This window comes from Camelina sativa, chromosome 10, assembly GCF_000633955.1.
Source record: "Camelina sativa cultivar DH55 chromosome 10, Cs, whole genome shotgun sequence".
NCBI classification, from domain to species: domain Eukaryota; kingdom Viridiplantae; phylum Streptophyta; class Magnoliopsida; order Brassicales; family Brassicaceae; genus Camelina; species Camelina sativa.
In genome coordinates this window covers 20,022,305-20,039,807 of record NC_025694.1, presented here as the reverse complement: position 1 = coordinate 20,039,807, position 17,503 = coordinate 20,022,305, and the positions used below count along the sequence as shown (strand labels likewise).

General features: G+C 40.2%; 6 protein-coding genes, 1 long non-coding RNA gene and 1 other non-coding gene across 17 annotated transcripts in view; 4 read left to right on the top strand and 4 right to left on the bottom strand.

The window, feature by feature from the left end:
- Positions 1 to 1,719, top strand: part of LOC104719429 (transcription factor GTE11-like) — a 4,816-nt gene extending 3,097 nt beyond the window's left edge. For 2 of the 4 annotated variants that reach the window (XM_010437367.2, XM_010437365.2), the window contains exons 9-11: positions 938 to 1,004; positions 1,097 to 1,239; positions 1,323 to 1,719. In XM_010437367.2, the coding sequence (XP_010435669.1) occupies positions 938 to 1,004; positions 1,097 to 1,239; positions 1,323 to 1,583 (471 nt within the window). In that variant the 3' untranslated portion in view covers positions 1,584 to 1,719. Of the gene's footprint in view, positions 1 to 94; positions 160 to 398; positions 466 to 554; positions 642 to 723; positions 840 to 937; positions 1,005 to 1,096; positions 1,240 to 1,322 lie in introns of all 4 variants that reach the window. The other 2 variants (XM_010437366.2, XM_019231222.1) reach the window with 2 other exon arrangements.
- On the bottom strand, positions 1,819 to 4,597 carry LOC104719428 (serine/threonine-protein phosphatase 6 regulatory ankyrin repeat subunit B-like). Of its 2 annotated transcripts, XR_756602.2 has the most exons (2): positions 2,228 to 4,597; positions 1,819 to 1,985 (listed from the first exon to the last, which is right to left on the bottom strand). XR_756602.2 is itself a non-coding variant. In XM_010437363.2 (1 exon), exon 1 carries the CDS (start codon positions 4,284 to 4,286, stop codon positions 2,295 to 2,297), a length of 1,992 nt encoding a protein of 663 aa, XP_010435665.1. In that variant the 5' UTR covers positions 4,287 to 4,597; the 3' UTR covers positions 2,119 to 2,294. The 2 variants fall into 2 exon arrangements, 1 of the variants encoding a protein (XP_010435665.1); XM_010437363.2 differs by lacking the exon at positions 1,819 to 1,985 and having other exon boundaries at positions 2,119 to 4,597.
- LOC104719427 (39S ribosomal protein L54, mitochondrial-like) lies at positions 6,493 to 7,430 on the bottom strand. Its single transcript, XM_010437362.1, has 2 exons — positions 7,320 to 7,430; positions 6,493 to 7,109 (listed from the first exon to the last, which is right to left on the bottom strand). The coding sequence occupies exon 2, from the start codon at positions 7,104 to 7,106 to the stop codon at positions 6,723 to 6,725; it is 384 nt and encodes a 127-aa protein (XP_010435664.1). The 5' UTR covers positions 7,107 to 7,109; positions 7,320 to 7,430; the 3' UTR covers positions 6,493 to 6,722.
- LOC109126884 lies at positions 8,071 to 8,319 on the bottom strand. The gene has a single exon (XM_019230778.1). The coding sequence runs from the start codon at positions 8,317 to 8,319 to the stop codon at positions 8,071 to 8,073; it is 249 nt and encodes an 82-aa protein (XP_019086323.1).
- On the top strand, positions 9,950 to 10,600 carry LOC109127050. The gene is made up of 2 exons (XR_002033772.1): positions 9,950 to 10,257; positions 10,336 to 10,600. It is a non-coding gene; the product is annotated as an uncharacterized LOC109127050 (long non-coding RNA).
- Positions 10,654 to 14,327, top strand: LOC104719425. The gene is made up of 8 exons (XM_010437361.2): positions 10,654 to 11,173; positions 11,359 to 11,529; positions 11,619 to 11,862; positions 11,991 to 12,191; positions 12,283 to 12,758; positions 12,855 to 13,019; positions 13,109 to 13,352; positions 13,446 to 14,327. Exons 1-8 carry the CDS (start codon positions 10,848 to 10,850, stop codon positions 14,067 to 14,069), a joined length of 2,451 nt encoding a protein of 816 aa, XP_010435663.1. The 5' UTR covers positions 10,654 to 10,847; the 3' UTR covers positions 14,070 to 14,327.
- LOC104719424 (protein WVD2-like 7) lies at positions 14,611 to 17,013 on the top strand. Of its 6 annotated transcripts, none has more exons than XM_010437360.2 (8): positions 14,611 to 14,832; positions 14,951 to 15,490; positions 15,606 to 15,845; positions 15,936 to 15,994; positions 16,085 to 16,162; positions 16,279 to 16,345; positions 16,447 to 16,626; positions 16,756 to 17,013. In XM_010437360.2, the coding sequence occupies exons 1-8, from the start codon at positions 14,782 to 14,784 to the stop codon at positions 16,768 to 16,770; spliced, it is 1,230 nt and encodes a 409-aa protein (XP_010435662.1). In that variant the 5' UTR covers positions 14,611 to 14,781; the 3' UTR covers positions 16,771 to 17,013. The 6 variants fall into 6 exon arrangements, with proteins under 6 accessions (XP_010435662.1, XP_010435661.1, XP_010435659.1 ...); XM_010437359.2 differs by having other exon boundaries at positions 14,612 to 14,832; positions 15,603 to 15,845; XM_010437357.2 differs by having other exon boundaries at positions 14,613 to 14,832; positions 15,594 to 15,845; positions 16,088 to 16,162.
- On the bottom strand, positions 17,075 to 17,146 carry TRNAP-AGG. Its single transcript has one exon. It is a non-coding gene; the product is annotated as a tRNA-Pro (tRNA).

Genomic DNA, 17,503 nt, shown 5'->3' with positions numbered 1-17,503 from the left:
TACTCCCAGTTCGCTGTTTTCTTTAGTGATCATATTATTCCTTGGATTGATCTAATCAGTGGTTACTCCTTTTATGGTGCATGTAACTGATTAGGCTCTAGTAGCTCGGAGAGTGTACCAGATGATCCTACAACCACAAGATTGTTGAGTTCATCAAAGGTAAGCATCATTGTTGGATTATAATCAATAATATTTATGCCTCTGCAAAGGTCTTAGATACCTTTCCATAATTTGGATTGGGCAAACAATATTGGTCATGATACTAAGCTTGATATATTCTTAATACCTGACAGATACAAAGTTTTAATACCTGACAGATGAGTTAACCTAGTCTGAAATTTGGTGAGACACTGTTGATTCTGATCGTTTTTTCCTTTTCCTTTTATCCGCTGATACAGGGTCCTGAGAGCATGGATTCGGAATCTCCCTTGGATGGAGCTACAAGCAGTTCCCCAAAGAGAAAACGTGAGCGGATATAGTTTTTGGTGCAAGAGATGTTAACTTTTGTTGATTTAAATTTCTGACCCTTGGTTTACTTATTCCTTTTCTAAAAGCAGCTTCCGTCGGTGGATTAAATCAGTTGGAAGATGCATCCAAAGGGAAGCTAAGTCCTGTTGAAGGGGTCAATAGTCATAAAGATGGTAAGCTAAGGAGTGTGACAGAAAAATGTCCGTGTTCTGATTTCTGGGGTGGCATCTCACTCTTGACCCGTTAATTATTTAGGAAATAGAGCTCAGAATGAGAAGCAACTACCTCCGGAAAAGCGTTACAGGGCTGCTCTATTGAAAAGTCAATATGCGGATTTAATCTTGAAGGCTCGAGAGAAAACTCTTAATCAGGTTAGCTGTGTTTGTGGAACTGTGAGCTGCTATATTTGGTTAGCCCTCCCTCATTAGCTCTCAAAATTATTTCCTGAAATAATTATGTCTGATATCAGAATGAGAAACGAAACCCAGAGAAACTGCGACTTGAGAAGGATGAACTCGAATTGCAAAAGAAGAAAGGTATTTTTGATTTGCTAGTTCCAAGTTTGTGATTGATGTTAATATACCAAGTACATAGGTACATAAACTTGTCCTCTTGTATTTTGCATCAGAAAAAGCACGGTTACAAGCAGAAGCCAAGGAAGCTGAAGAAGCTCGTAGAAAAGCTAAGGCACAGGCTGCAGCTGAAGCTGCGGCTGAGGCTAAAAGGAAATTGGGACTTGAAAGAGAAGCAGCCCGACAGGCATTGCTTGAGGTGAACCGAAATAGCTGCAATTTGGTTGTCTTTTTTCACTGCAATATATTTATTGATTATTGCCATGGCTGAATGGTACACAGATGGAGAAGTCGGTTGAAATAAATGAGAATTCAAGGTTCCTCAAGGACCTTGAACTGCTTAAAACGGTTAACACGGACCATTTGACAAATCTAAGAGAGGTTGGCCATGACTCTGATGGGCTGGGTGTTTTTGGGTTTGGAGGAAGCAATCCTCTAGAGCAGCTGGGGCTATTTATGAAACATGATGAGGATGAAGATGAAGCCGACCTGCTTTGTTTTCAAGATCCCAGCAACGAAGTAGAAGAGGGTGAAATTGACTGAGATTCACGAGTGTTGTAATTGGGTAATAGCAGCCAAGTGTACATGAGAATCAGAGAGTTGTTGTAAAAAAAACGATTAGTTAGATTCAAAAATGTAAACCAGTTTTTTTTTTAATCCGAGTAAACCACTGACACTTTATCTTGTGAGCCTACAAAACCGATGAGAGAGGAGGATATGTCTCTAAATATTTTACTCTAGAGTTTGCTATATATAGCAGTGACATCGTAGCATCCAACCATACCTACAAGGAAATAATGTTGCAGAAAAGCCCAGTGCATTCAGTATTTAGGTAGTTTGCATTTGGAGTTAGGCAGACTGCCTATTTTAATATTATAGATTAGTTTGGGCAGCCCCCCCAATAGCTGCTATGATCATCAGTACAACCCCAAGACTGATGAACAACTGCAAAGGAAAAAAGAGTACATTTAGCTGTATTAGCTTTTGATGGTATATATCATACCAGACAGAGGGAACTGTTTTAGAGGATATAATTATTTCTCTTCGATATTATTATTATTATTAGTACTAGAAAGTAGAAACGAAAACGGCGGGTAGTTTAACTTGACGACTCGGTCCATTTAAACTACTTACTACATTAGAATTAGAAGGGAACTAAACAGAAACCAAACAGAACTGAACCAAACCTATTTCTTTCGGTTTTCTCACTTGTCACTCCCCTGTTTTGCTCTGCAGGTTCACCCAATAACCTGGTTATACCAAGACCGTAGTGGGCGTTTTCACTGACAAAGCTGAAGCACCAAAGCAAAAGTAATGGCTCTTCAATCTCCTCCTCAACGAACCCTTCTTCTCGTTTAGCTTACTTTTCCCTTGCTCCGTAACCGCAGGCCTGTTCAAGCCAGAAGACGGTCCGGCTATGCTCGCATCCATCATCACTCCCTTCTGTTTAAGATCAACCATGCCCGAAGTTGAAGACGTGGAAGACGAGTGGATGGATATTTTCGAGAAAGAACTAGAACGAGACCGCACTGTACCAATCCGCTTCTTCCTGGCTCTTGGACTCGACTGGTTACTTCTTACCGATAACGTTCTTTTATTGCTATTAGGCAGAGCAAGCGAGCCAGTGCTGCTGCTTTTTGAGAATCTCTGTCGGAGAGGGACCGGAGTTTCTTGCGCCTCCAAAGCTGTCGAAGCGATGCTCATCTCAGAATCGTTCTTGGAATGGCCTGGTTGCTTCTTGACTCGCGGCCAGTGGAAAACGCTCTTCAGTCTCTCCGTTGCAGAGTTAACAGACGCGTTTCTGCATTTCTTGAAATGATGATCCTCATCCATAACGTTTAGCTGACCAATCTCAATGGAACAAGAGCTGGACCTCACGTGTCTAGCAACAGCAATCTTGTCTGGCGCAACATCAAGTCGGGTGCTTAGGAACATGTCAGCGTCCGACGTCTTGAAACGAGCTCCTGGGCTGTAAAAGTTTCCTCTGTCCTTCAAGTGAGACGCGACCACACTCGTGATGCTTTGATCACGAGAACTGAACATCCCTCCGGCTGATACCAGGCGTCGGAACAAGAGATCCGAGGTAGGAGATAGCGGCTTCTGCCTGATGAGATCAAGGGGAGTCATACCAGCGCTGTCACGTACGTTAATATCAATCGATTTCACAGACATGAGCATCTCAACGAACTCCAGAGGAACATTCCCAGAGATGGCCAAGTGAAGAGCCGTGCGTCCCTCGTTGTTCCTGTAATTCACAAAATCACCTGGAGATTTGGAGGCAGCGGATGTGATCAGACGGTTCATGAGGTCCGTGTGCTTGTCAAGCCTCTCGAACGCCGGAGCCTGGAAACCGGAGATTCCAGCGTGGAGGAAAGTGTCTCCGGCGTTGTTTCTAGCGTGGATCAAAGATGGAGACGCAAAGATCAGAGCGTCAACAAGATCAGCGTGGCCGCGGTAGGCTGCCACGTGCAAAGCCGTGTTCCCTTGGTTGTCCACAGCCTCGACCAAACCGTATAAAGCCACAAGCTCTTTAACCACCAGAGTATTTCCTTTGGCGGAAGCAGCGTGGAGGATCGTGGAGCCCTGCTTGTCTCGGAAGGCCAAGACATCTTCAACAGAGCAATCACTGACAAGTTCTTTGAGAAGGTTCAAATTGCCTCCTCTGGAAGCAGAGTGAACCGCTCTGTTCTTCATCTCCCATTTGTAAGCCGCCGGGATATCACCGGCACTTTGCTGGTCGAAACCGAACCTCGGAGCAACGGCGAAATCGTAAATGAGGCGGAAAACGTGGTCGTTTTTGCTTCTGGCAGCTGCGTAGAGTATGTCAGTGACGCCGTACTCTCCCTCGCCGAACACGAGAAGAGGGTTCCTGTCGAGGAGATCGCGAACAAAGGAAAGATCTCCGGCGGAGGCTGCGGTGTACATCAGCCAGCCACCGTACCCAGAGCGGATAAGAGTGTTGCTCTTGGATCTCGAGCCGCCCTCGTCGCAGGCGGAGAGGAGCTTTTTAGCGACGCGGGATCGGCAGGCAGAGACGTCGTGGAAGAGAGAGTCGTCGTCCCAGACGGTCTCGAGGCGGCGAATACGGCGGAGGGAAGTGAGCTTCATGAGGTTGTTGGAGTCGATGCGGAGAAGCTCGCGGACTAGATCGTACTGGCAGTTGGCGGCAGCGTAATCAATGGGAGTAGCGTACCACCACTGATCGCCGGTGCTCTCCCACCGGAGAGGGAAGTAGGTCGGAGGCATAAAGAGTTGCAGAGGAGGAAGAAGAAGATTAAACTTGATGGTCACCAGAGTGGAAACTGATTATACTTTTAACAAAGAATAAATTTTGGAGAGAATTCAATATATTATCTGATTTGATCGTCGTCGTAACATAATAAGCAGAGAGTATTTGGGTCGTCTACTACTACTACTATATAAATAAAATTCAAAAAAAAAAAAACTCCCCAATTTATTTGTAACCGAACCTAGCAATATCTGATATCTTTATTACACGGATTAAATTACCAAATTTCAAGGAATGATTGGATTTTTTTCCTTTTTTTTTCATTTGAATAGAAATGATGCTTAACGCGCGTATCATTATCATCAAGGAGTACAAAAAAAAAAAAGTGATTTTAAAATTAATTTACAGAATAATAACGTGGGAAAGATTGATTGATTGATATATCTATAAATAAAAGAGAGAATGTGGAAGAAAAGAGTTGTAGTAGTAGTGGTGAGAAATGCCTAATTCTATAAAGTGGAAAAGGACTGATTGTAATGATGGAGACANAAAAAAAAAAAAAAAAAAAAAAAAAAAAAAAAAAAAAAAAAAAAAAGCCCCGAGTTCTCTTTTTACAATGGTATCAAAAGCTCCACTACTTTTTTCTCGAGGTAATAATCGTATTGGATTAATCCAAAGCATGTCTCTCGAATCATCGAGTCTTTAATTTAAATATCCGAGAATTTTAACATTTACATATATCGTTTGAGATTATGTATCTCATAATAATACTCAGTTTTTATTTCAGGATCTGAGTTTTTATTTCATTTATCCGTTAATTTGAAGTTTCTGTAAAATACCGTTACGCTTATATAAATGTAAGCTGAGACATTAGATGCAAATGATGTGATAATTGTAGGTAAGGTTAGTAGTAGTTATTAAACGACAAATTAAGGGTAGCTGCTTTTAGTATAAGCCAACGTAACAAAATATAAGCGTGATACGATTACATACGGGGTGGCCAACCACACCCAACGTTATAAGTATAAGCCAACGTAACAAAATATTTAATGTGTGATACGATTACATACGGGGTGGCCAACGACACCCAACCCAATCAATGCCCCCATTATATGATTATATAGTAGTAACGACGCTATTAAGGACAAATTCTGAATCAGCGGTTTAATATGTTTTTGATTCTTTTTCTCCCCCTCCCCTCGTGGTCTTTAGAAATCAATCAATCATGATCTTGTATTTCACAATTATATCATTAATAACATATATAAATCAAAAATTAAGCTAGTATTTAAGAAAAGAAATGGAAACATGCAGAAATGGAACAAGATATATATGGTTAAGGTGTCAAAGGAGGAAAATAGGCATGTGATGAGAGAAAAAGTTAGCTTGTTATACTCATATAAAAAAGCATGTGATGATGAATGGATAGGGGTGTCTCCTTTTCAAAACTCTTAAAACTTTCATGGGGCATGGGATATGTATAGAGCCATGAAGGAAGAAATTACAAGTAGCAGAATTTCATCATAGAAAGATAATCATAACTTAGATCTTAAACAGTTCAATTTGAAACTTACCCACCCAACCATTCATTCATTCATTCATATAGGTAGTTTAAAGACAGACAGAGGATGGTTTGGGTCTAGTTGTGTTTATAAACCAGTAGTAAGTAAGTTGACAGCAAGCAATATGAAATTGTCAATGAGCAAATCACAGGACAAGTAACAAAAAATGAAAGCAAAGAAGAGCAATAATGGAAGAACAAAAGGGAGATAGTGATGCAAAACTTTGCCTTTACCTTTCTTTTGAAGGTATTATAAACCCCACAAGAGGTAGACAACAAGAGTTGGTATCCACCTAGCGAATAGTGATGTAATATTATCAGTAAGCGAGCTAGGTCCCATGTAATGCTATTACTTAAGAGTGAATCTGATTGTTAAATGGATCAGGTACACCTGCAGTATCTTTAAGAACCGACCTAATCATCTCCTCCTCCATCCGGAGAAGGATTTGTGCTATAGCTACACCTATCACTCGGTTAAACAAGAGCCAAAGACAGAAGCAGCAGTTACTTGGATTTACTAATAAAGAGTCCAAAAGGATCAACAACTTACAAAGAGCATAATGCTACCTGACTCTAAAATGTAACTTAAACAGAAAGAATGTACTTAGTTATTATATAGGAATCCCAGTTTGTTAAATGAAGGCTCCACAATCAAAGAAGAAGAAGAAGAAGAAGCAAACTTTTGGATATACTCTCTAATAAAGAGTCTGAGAACTTACAAAAAAGAACATCATCATACCATTTCCCAAATGTAATCTAACTCAATGAATCTTACTTATTAGCAAAAAAAGCATAGTTCAACAAACAATGAGAGAGAGAGAAAGAGAGAGAGAGAGAGAGAGAGAGCAGAGAGTGAAGAAACACGAATCTTACAAACTGTATGACGTGTCAGTCAGTTCTTGGCCTTGACGGAGTTGTTGTCCTTGATTTTAGCGCGAGTGTCGAGCTTGACAAAACGTTTGAGATGATCATAGGGAAGGGTCTCGACGTTCTTCCTCCTGAGTTCACTAAGAGCAGGGCGCTTATCGAGGAGATGCCAGAGCCATTGAGGGTAATCAGAATCAGGCAAGATCTTGGGATCAGATCCTTCTTTGAGAGTATTGGCGCCGACAACAGTGGTGGATTTGATCTCTTTGCTCAAGCTCGAACCTTTAGGAGCATCGCCGCCTCCTCCTCCTCCTTTGCCACCTTTCTTGGCTTTGCTAGCTGCTGCAGCGAAGGTTCTCCGGATTAGGTCCTTGGATGATCCGCCGCTAATCATTCCAATACGCTTCATTTCCTACGCACACAGCCATCAAATTTTTTTAAAATCATTTTCCAGAAGAAATTAGGGTTTTAGATGCTGCCTAGCCCTATGTGCTTATTGATCCAGAAACTTTGTGTAAAATTACAACAACAAGAGAGAGAGAGAGAGAGCAAAATTAGGTATTGTCAATCGATTCACACAAGCCCTTTGGGAAAGAGAGAGAGAGAGAGAGAGAAAACTTACGACCGACCACTCGTGATGAAGAAGAAGAAGAAGAAGAGAAGCTTTCTCACTGACGACGAGTTTCAGAGCGGCGGAGCGGAGAAGACCAAAAACACAACAAACCAACACTCTTTTTCCACTTAAGGCCCAAATCTTTTTGTGTTTGGGCCCAAAAATAAAAACCAAATATGGGCATAAAAAGAAAAGAGGAAAAAAAGAAAGAAACAGTATTTGTATAAGTTAACCCTCTCACAAACCCTAACATTTCTCCTTCGGCTACTATTTATATTTATTTATTATTAAGCCATCTACACACGAGATTCAACGAAACTCGATACTACCACATAATTAAACCTATGATAATCAATAGATTTCAACACTTGTGGCTGAAAGAACCATCGGGCTCGAGAGTACGTACATACTGCAGCGCGACTAACAAAACAGACTGATGCGGTCGTTCAATCTTCTCTATCTTGTGATCAATTATAAAATTAAATATTTGGTGACGTGTCAATTTTGGTGAACAAAACCGATGAATGTTTCTGCTGCGAATAAAAGAGACAATCCGAAATAGGGAGACGTACTTTGTACTTTCCATCACACCAAATTAATGTGTATATATATAAAAGGGAATGACAAAACAAACTAAATGGGGAATATATATTATTGTAGTATCAGTTATATTATCTGATTCATGTATATATATAGGTTATCTGTTTGAGATCAGCAGCACACACGTACAACTTGGAAAACCAAAAGAAAAGGAAATATATTAGAGGACGAAAGCCAAGAGAGTAATGAACGTAGAGGTGATTAACTGCGGACAAGTGGCGGCGTTTGGCGGTGGTGGAAGCGTCTTGGGTTCACCAAAGTGAGCAGTTGCTGGTGCTGGAGAAGGAGCCATTGGAAGAGGAGGAGGAGGAGAGCGTTTCTGGTTGCTTCCACCACCGTAGGAGGATTCGGCCAACATAATGAACATTGCCAAGACGAGAACACATATGACTAAGATGAAAGATCTCATTGCTTGCAATATTTGATCATCGTAAAGAGGATATATATAGTACTTATATATATACACTTGAAGTGTCGACGAGAGAGAATGGGTCTATCTATCTAATTCGTGTGGGGCGGGGCCTGGGGGGAGCAGAGAGAGATATGTGAATATGGTACGTACGGTAGTGGCTAAACCGTAAGTAACATGACTTGTTCTCCTACAATTTGAATGGCACCGTAAAATTCAAAAAAGACCGAGTGATCCCTAATTTATTATACTAGTAACGAAATATAAAAATATGTATCAACTATTTGTAAAAATGCTAATAATTAAAGGTATCATTGACTTGTCTCTAATACTAGTATAAGATTATTATAGACTAATCAAGTTGAGTATTTTTTGTTTTTTTTTTGTTGTTGTTGTTGTAATGTTGTTGTTGTGGAGGAGGTCTTGTAATAGACTAATCAATTTAGTTTCTTTTATTGTATTTTCTGTAATTGGCAAAATTGTACTTAAAAAAAGAGTTAAGTAATGGGAAAAAACCAGAAAATACGCCATTTAAATTTTATTTTGCCGTTTAATTCCTCTAATTATTAAATTTTCCAAAAAATACATGGTTTAATTTTCGTTGTCTTTAAAAACCTTCATCTTCTTAATATTGGTAGATCCATACGTAAAGACATAACAACTCTTAACTAAATGTTAACCAAGGTTAAAATTTAACCCCACGTGTTTAATTAAAGAGATCTAATGATATTGTTACCCTTCTTCTTCCCTTCCACAAATTGATTTCAAGTTTGAGAGAAATATAACCCTAAAATTTCAAGAAATCAGATTTGGTTTGAGAGAATGGTTAGCTAATAACACTCAGAGAAAATGTAATCTCCACACAAATACAAACACCGTGTGCATTAATCACACCTCGAGAAACCCAGATTTTTTTTTCTATTTTGTTTAAAGTAAAGCAACGATCTTCAACCTGACTAAAACCCAGATTTTGCTCAGTTAAATAAAAGAAGAAGGAATCTCAAGTTTTTTAACTAGAGGGATAACTTTAAAACTCTCTTTAGCAACGACCCAGAAGAAGATCTCAACTGAACGAAGCTCACACTTCTTCAAGTTACAGGGAAAGATTAAATTAATAAAAAATAAAAAATGAGAGGTTTTGAAAATTCAGCAATGGCGATCGAATCCTTAAATACACCACTCTCTCAAAATTGCAGCACGAAAATAAAATACTTGTAGTGAACTTTGGCTTACCATTCTCTCAAACCAAATCTGATTTCTTGAAATTTTAGGGTTCTATCTCTCTCAAACTCGAAATCGATTTGTGGAAGAGAAGAAGAAGGGCAACAATGTCATTAGATCTCTTTAATTAAACACGTGGGGCTTAAATTTTAACTCTGGTTAACATTTAGTTAAGAGTCATTATGTTTTTAAGTATGGATGTACCAATATTAATAAGATAGAAAGTTTTTAAAGATAATTGAAATTAAATCAAGTATTTTTTAGGAAATTTAATAGTTAGAGGAATTAAACGGTAAAAAAAAAATTAAATGGCGTATTTTTGGGGATTTTATTTTTGGGGATTTTCCCCGCTTAAGTAATGGGTGAGGAGATGAGAGAATAATAAATAAATACACTAAATTTGATAACGCTGGCAAACTCGCCGAGTTTTGGAGGTAATATGTGTGTATGTATGTAATCCAAAAAAGAAATGGGAAGGAGAGAAGACTAAACACGTGTAGCCGGACTCCATGGCAGCCTTCAAACTTGGGCGATTGAGAAACGAAAAAATTCATAGAATCTTCTTCTTTGATTATTTTTATTCAAATCCCCCCTCCCAAACAAATTTTTTCAATTTTTAAAAATTAAAATTACAAGTTGAAGTTGGGGGGTTCGTGGTCGCCACTACCTAATCGCATCGGGTTTTTTTAATAGAAGAAGAAGAAGAAGAAGGAGGAGGTAACAACAACGCATCGCATCGGCATGGATCTATCATCATCCATGCATTGACTTTTCTTTTTCCCCTTACTTATTTAGATCAAAGAAGAAGAAGGAAAAATAATATGCAATTATAGCTAAAAAAGGGGTGGGGTGTTTTGAAAATAATCGGAAATCGGCGATGGAGATGCGGTGGTGGTGGTGGTGGGATATGATGATTGTGGCAGCGGTGGTGGTTCTGGTAAGTGGGTGTTTGGCTGATGATGATGATGATGAATGGGGTCAAAGGGCACCGTATCGGATCCACACGCTCTTCTCCGTCGAGTGCCAGAACTACTTCGATTGGCAGACCGTTGGTTTGATGCACAGCTTCCATAAATCCCGACAACCCGGTCCGATTACCCGGTTATNTTTAATAGAAGAAGAAGGTAACAACAACGCATCGGCATGGATCTATCATCATCCATGCATTGACTTTTTTTTTTCCCCTTACTTACTTATTTAGATCAAAGAAGAAGAAGGAAAAATAATATGCAAATATAGTAGTTAAAAAAAAAAAAAGGGGGAGGGGGTTGGGTGTTTTGAAAATAATCGGAAATCGGAAATCGGCGATGGAGATGCGGTGGTGGTGGTGGTGGGATATGATGATTGTGGCAGCGGCGGTGGTGCTGGTAAGTGGGTGTTTGGCTGATGATGATGATGAATGGGGTCAAAGGGCACCGTATCGGATCCACACGCTCTTCTCCGTGGAGTGCCAGAACTACTTCGATTGGCAGACCGTTGGTTTGATGCACAGCTTCCATAAATCCCGACAACCCGGTCCGATTACCCGGTTATTGAGCTGTACCGACGACCAGAAGAAGGTTTACAGAGGCATGAATCTCGCTCCCACTTTCGAGGTTCCCTCTTGGAGCACTCATCCTAAGACCCATGACTGGTCAGTATACTTGATTCTCTCTTAACTCCCAATTTTGCTTGTTTAATCCTTACTACAATTCCTAGGGATTAGATGATGGATGATATGGAGATGTCAGTTTAGCATTGTAAGTCTTTCTTGTTNTTTTTTTTTTTTTTTTTTTTTTTTTTTTTTTTGGGGAAAAAAAAAAAAAAAAAAAAAAAAAGGTACCCTGCAATTAACAAACCAGTAGGAGTTCTTTACTGGCTTCAACACAGTGAAGATGCCCAGCATGTGGACTGGGTCGTTATTCTTGATGCTGACATGATCATTCGAGGTCCTATCATCCCTTGGGAACTCGGTGCTGAACTCGGAAGACCCTTTGCTGCCCATTACGGGTACTAATCTCTCTTTCACCTAAGTAGCCAGTAGCCAGCCTTTTCTTCCTTTTTTTTAGCTCACGCCTCTTTCTCTTTTTGAAATATAGCTACTTGGTTGGCTGCGATAACATCCTTGTCCGTTTGCATACAAAGCATCCTGAGCTCTGTGACAAAGTTGGCGGTCTTCTCGCCATGCATATCGAAGATCTCCGCGTCTTGGCCCCTCTCTGGCTTTCCAAAACTGAAGACGTTCGCCAAGATACTGCTCACTGGACCACCAACATTACCGGAGATGTTTACGGCAAAGGTTGGATCAGTGAGATGTATGGTTACTCCTTCGGTGCTGCAGAGGTATACTCTCACCATTCTCTTTCCTTAATTCTCTTCTTGCTCGTGCTCTGAAACTCTGACCTTCTTCAGCACCTTGTATGTTTTCGGTTATAAACATTGTGTTGTGTGGTTTTGTTTTAATTCCACAGGCAGGGCTTAAGCACAAGATTAACGACGACTTGATGATATATCCCGGCTATGTTCCACGTGAAGGCGTTGAGCCTGTTCTTCTGCATTACGGTTTGCCTTTTTCCATTGGGAACTGGTCTTTCACTAAACTGGACCACCACGAAGACAATATAGTCTATGACTGCAACCGTCTCTTCCCCGAGCCTCCATATCCAAGAGAGGTAACCTTCCTTCATAAGTTCTCAACTCCCATTTCATGTATGTATCTCTACTGGATGCAAATTACCGACAATACTATTTTAATTGTAATAGGTGAAAATGATGGAACCTGATCCGTACAAGCGAAGAGGTCTACTTTTGAGTCTGGAATGCATGAATACATTGAACGAGGGACTCATACTGCGTCACGCAGAAAACGGCTGTCCGAAACCAAAGTGGTCCAAATACTTGAGCTTTCTCAAGAGCAAAACTTTCATGGAGTTAACAAAGCCTAAACTGCTTGCACCAGGAAGTGTACATATCTTGCCAGACCAACACCAGCCACCACCAGTCGATGAATTCAAAGGAGCTTATCCAAAGATTCACACACTGTTTTCTACTGAGTGCACAACTTATTTCGATTGGCAAACAGTCGGCTTCATGCACAGTTTCCGCCAGAGCGGCCAACCCGGAAATGTCACTCGGCTTCTCAGTTGCACAGATGAAGATCTTAAAAACTATAAAGGTCATGACTTGGCCCCGACACATTATGTTCCTTCCATGAGCAGACATCCTCTAACAGGCGATTGGTACGATTAGCAGTTAAACCAACCTCGGGGTTTTTTTAAAAAAAAACTTATAATGTGATCTTCGTCTGATTTTTGATATGTTGTTGACTTAATCAGGTACCCGGCAATTAACAAACCAGCAGCGGTTGTCCATTGGCTTCACCACACAAACATTGATGCAGAGTACATAGTAATTCTTGATGCTGACATGATCCTCCGAGGACCCATCACTCCTTGGGAGTTTAAGGCAGCTCGTGGCCGACCAGTTTCAACTCCTTACGAGTAAAATTCTTAGATCAATTGTTTTTTTTTCCAATTTATAGATGATGCAGAAATCCCATTTAACCTTGTCTCTTTTGTTTTTGTGCCAGCTATCTAATTGGATGTGATAACGACCTTGCAAGACTTCACACGCGTAATCCGGAGGCTTGTGATAAAGTTGGTGGAGTCATTATGATGCACATAGAGGATCTGCGGAAATTCGCAATGTACTGGTTGCTTAAAACACAGGAGGTTCGAGCAGACAAAGAACACTATGGGAAAGAATTAACTGGGGATATATATGAGTCCGGCTGGATCAGCGAAATGTACGGTTATTCGTTTGGCGCTGCAGAGGTAAAAAAAAACTTTATCACAATATTTCTAATTTTTTGCAGCTCAATGATTGGTTTGGTTTCGAATAGGGTCTAAAGACTACATTTGTTGCAGCTGAATTTGCGGCATATCATAAACAAAGACATTTTGATTTACCCCGGTTATATTCCTGAACCTGGTGCTGACTATCGAGTTTTCCATTACGGTCTTGAGTTCAAAGTTGGAAACTGGAGTTTCGACAAGGCGAATTGGAGGAACACCGATTTGATCAACAAATGCTGGGCAAAGTTTCCAGACCCGCCTAATCCTTCGGCAGTCCATGAAACAGACAATGATCTGCGGCAAAGAGACCTTCTCAGCATTGAATGTGGACAGAAGCTAAACGAAGCTCTGTTTCTGCATCACAAAAGAAGAAACTGCCCTGAACCTGGATCTGAATCGACCGAGAAGATGTCGGTTTCGAGGAAAGTTGGTAAAGTTGAAACGAAACAGTCCCAATCCCAAGGAAGCGATGATTCGAAAGAATCAGAAACAACAGGTTCGTCAGAGTCTGAAGGGAGATTCAGCACGTTGAAGTTATGGGTGATAGCTCTGTGGTTGATATCTGGTGTAGGGTTCCTAGTAGTGATGCTGTTGGTGTTCTCGACTCGTAAAGTTAGAGGAACAACAAGAGGGAAAGGGTACAGAAACAAGAGACGAACTTCGTACTCGAACACGGGTTTCTTGGACACAAAATGATCGAGAAAGAGGAAGGCTTACTTCATTCAAGAGAGTGGAGGGACGTTTCTGTTTTAGAATATGAGAGCATTGTGTAGATACAAACTAAACCAAAGATAAGAAAGAAAAAAGGTGAGAGACATTTTACTCTTTGGATTTTCCCCCCAAAGGCAGTCATATAGGTTTATTTTGTACTCTTTTTCAGGGATTTGTGTTTTTTTTTTTTTTTTCTTAATTTCTGAATTCGTTTTCTGTTATTCAAAAGCGCCCAACAAGGAACCAAAGACTCTCAATCTATATAAGATCGAGCAGTGTAAAAATAAAGTACTGCAACGAGTTGACGACTTCTATAAAAAAAGAGGACCACTTCCTCCCTCTCTCTCTCTCTCTCTCTCTCATGTGGTAATACTTTTACTTTAATTAATAGTAAAAAAAATAATAATAAAAAATGCGTAAAGTCTTACTATTATTCTTCTATCACCGGAAGAAACAGACAGAGAAGAAAGAGAAACCCACCACCCATAGAAGAAGCCCAATTTTTTTTGAATTCAAATTTTGAAACACAAAAAAGCTTCTCTCTTTTTCTTTTCTTACAACGGACAACAAAATAGCCCCCACTATTTTTTTTTAATAACAGATTTAGGATCTCTGTAAAAAAAAAAAAACACACTTGACTCTCTCTATCAATCTGAAAAAAAAACTAAGATATATTGTTGTTGTTGTTCCAAAAAGAATGGGAGAAACTGCTTGTCTCATGCAGCCATTCTCATATGCAGCTCCTGAGGTTCGTTACCAATGCTTTCTCTTTTCCAAAACTCCTTCACATAAATCGTAACCCATATATAATCACATAAATAAGCGCTCTCATCTCTCTTGTTTACTCTCCTGTGTCTGTCTTTTAGGGAGGAGGAGACTCTCTTGTTTCTTCTTTAGGACAGTCTGTGTCCTTCGGTAGATTCATGTCCGATAAACTTGACTGGGAGAAATGGTCTGCTTTCTCCACCTCCCAGAATCCTTACGTCGCCGAGGCCGAGAGGTACTCTAAGCCAGGCTCTGTTGCTCAGAAGAAAGCTTTCTTTGAAGCTCACTACAAGAAACTCGCTGCTGCTAGGAAAGCTGCTGCTGAAGAAGCCCTCTTGCTTCAACAGCAATCCCAACCAGATAAGCTTCCAGTTCCAGCAGTTCAACAATCAGATATCAATTGTGTTGTTGGAAAGAAAGATCGGCTGCTCTCGAAACTGGATCTTGAGCTTCCCAGAGGATCTTTAGATGCTGCTGCTGCTCAATTGAATTCACTTACAGAGAAACAAGGCGGCTGCGGATTTGGTATTAGACAATCATCTGATGAGAAAGAGAACTGTGGGATGCCTGAGTCACAGATCAATGGTGGCGGCAAAGTTTCTACACAAGCAGAGGAGGAGAAGAAGCCTATACTGCTTAAGGTCAGTATCTGATTATTACTAATGAAGTAATGATGATGATTAATAAGTTTCTTTCTTTCTTTCTTTCTTTCTCTCTGGCCTGGCTTCTTTTGATCTGTAACAGTCCTTGCAGAAGAAATCCAAAGATTCACAACCAAAAAGCAGTAGCAAACCAAGAGTCTCTAAGTACAACAGTTCATCGGAGAGGACTCCAAGTCAAAAGACTAGCAACAAGAGCAGCAGCTCTTCTTACACTTTCACACCTGCTAAAGAGTTCAATAGATTAGTGTCCATCATAAGGAAGATTGACGGGTCAAGAGCTTCTTCTAAACCAACTAAAGACTGCAAGACTCCTCTCCGGACACCATCAGACAAGGTGACTCCATTCTTTTTCTTTTATAATACTAGTGTTTTCCACTCATTCTCAACCAAGTGCTTATAGTGGAGTGGCTCTTGTAAATTGTAGGCGTCTGCAAAGGGAATTGTCGAGGATTCTTTGTGCACACCTTTAGCGAGTCACACGAGGTAAACGAAACTGCTCTCTCAATAAACTCTTAAAAAAAAACCTTTGTTGCCGTGTGGTTAGAGAAGTAATCAATCACTTGGGTGTAACAGTAGTAAGTGCAGAGGGAAGATAGCTCCTGAGTCTTCTGCTAAGACGGGTCGAGGAAGATGGAACTTCCTCCCTGCCGAGTAAGAAATTATTACTAATAAGAGTTTACTCAAATTCAAAAAAAAAATTGTTAAATGTGTGTGCCTTTTTTTGTTTTTTGTTTTTTGTTGTTGTTGTTGTTATTGGGAAACAAAAGCAGGACACCGAGCTGTTTTACACCGTTTGGTTTAAGAACAGAGGAGAGAGCAGAGAGAAGGAAAAAGGCAAGAAGAAGAGCTTTTGGAGTGATTTTTGTAGATACTTTTTTGGTTTCTAATCTACGTGTCTTCTTAGTACTTACCATCAGGTTGTTGATGTGTTTCAGAAGCTAGAGGAGAAATTCAAAGCAATGGATGATGAGCCACAGAACGACAAGAAGTCGGAGAAGGAGAGAAGTGTGGAGAAGGAAGGGAGTAAACTACGGCAAAAGCTATGCTTCAAAGCAAAGCCACTTCCAAATTTCTACAAACAGAGACCTAAATGCACGGACGACCAAACTAAGAAAGTAAGCTCTCTCTCTCTCTCTCACTCTCTCTCACTTTTCACTAAAATCGTCAAATGTACGTGAAGTACGATCCATTGTTTCTGTGTCTGACTGAGAGATGTGTGTTGTGTGTGGTGGTATTTTTGGTAGGCTCTGTTACAGTAGCAGAGTGGTGTTGAAGCAATTCCCACCATTATCTTTCAAAGAGATATGTATTGCCAGCGCCAACGACAAAGGATTAGTTTGTTGGAATCGTTTGACATGTTTGGTTTTTGTAACTACAAGAAGAGGAAATAATGAATTTGATGACATTGCACCTCTTGTATTAAAATATATTTTGTAAACGTGCTTGTTATATACAGACATTGTAATATGGATCTTCTAAACAACACCTAGACACAGTTTACAGTTTTGTGTTATAAGATTAGAAGAAATAGAGCCACGCAAAATAGAACAAAAGGGGTCGATTGGGGCATTCCGAGAATTGAACTCGGGACCTCTCGCACCCTAAGCGAGAATCATACCACTAGACCAAATGCCCTCTTTTGTTAATTTCGGTTGTAAATTTCGTATTTGATTTTAACCCGGTTAAGCGAAATAAACACTAATTAAACAGACTAATGATCGTACGTAATAATAATAAAATCCATTCAATCTTTGATTATAATAATCTTTTGGTATAGTAGTTAGTTAGTTAGTTTAGTTAAAGAGTTGATAATGTTACACAACAACAAATAATGATTTCAGCCCCAATTTTAAATTAACTTAGAGAGAGAAGAAGAAGATTCCGGCGGCGGCGACGGTGCCGGCGATGGAGAGCTTCACACTAGTCGCGGCGCCAGCTTTGGGTGAATCTGCGGTGGGTCCGTCGGATGAGGGTCCATCAGCTTCGGGGGTA

Excerpts from the sequence above, each read along its gene's own strand:
- LOC104719428 (XM_010437363.2), bottom strand. The coding sequence starts at position 4,286 with ATGCCTCCGACCTACTTCCCTCTCCGGTGGGAGAGCACCGGCGATCAG.
- LOC104719427 (XM_010437362.1), bottom strand. The coding sequence starts at position 7,106 with ATGAAGCGTATTGGAATGATTAGCGGCGGATCATCCAAGGACCTAATC.
- LOC109126884 (XM_019230778.1), bottom strand. The coding sequence starts at position 8,319 with ATGAGATCTTTCATCTTAGTCATATGTGTTCTCGTCTTGGCAATGTTC.
- LOC104719425 (XM_010437361.2), top strand. The coding sequence starts at position 10,848 with ATGGAGATGCGGTGGTGGTGGTGGTGGGATATGATGATTGTGGCAGCG. Across the intron at positions 12,192-12,282 it reads AGCCTCCATATCCAAGAGAG|GTGAAAATGATGGAACCTGA; the intron begins GTAACCTTCCTT and ends TAATTGTAATAG. Across the intron at positions 12,759-12,854 it reads CATCCTCTAACAGGCGATTG|GTACCCGGCAATTAACAAAC; the intron begins GTACGATTAGCA and ends TGACTTAATCAG.
- LOC104719424 (XM_010437355.2), top strand. The coding sequence starts at position 14,782 with ATGGGAGAAACTGCTTGTCTCATGCAGCCATTCTCATATGCAGCTCCT. Across the intron at positions 15,846-15,935 it reads TCCGGACACCATCAGACAAG|GCGTCTGCAAAGGGAATTGT; the intron begins GTGACTCCATTC and ends TGTAAATTGTAG. Across the intron at positions 16,163-16,278 it reads TGGAACTTCCTCCCTGCCGA|CAGGACACCGAGCTGTTTTA; the intron begins GTAAGAAATTAT and ends GGGAAACAAAAG.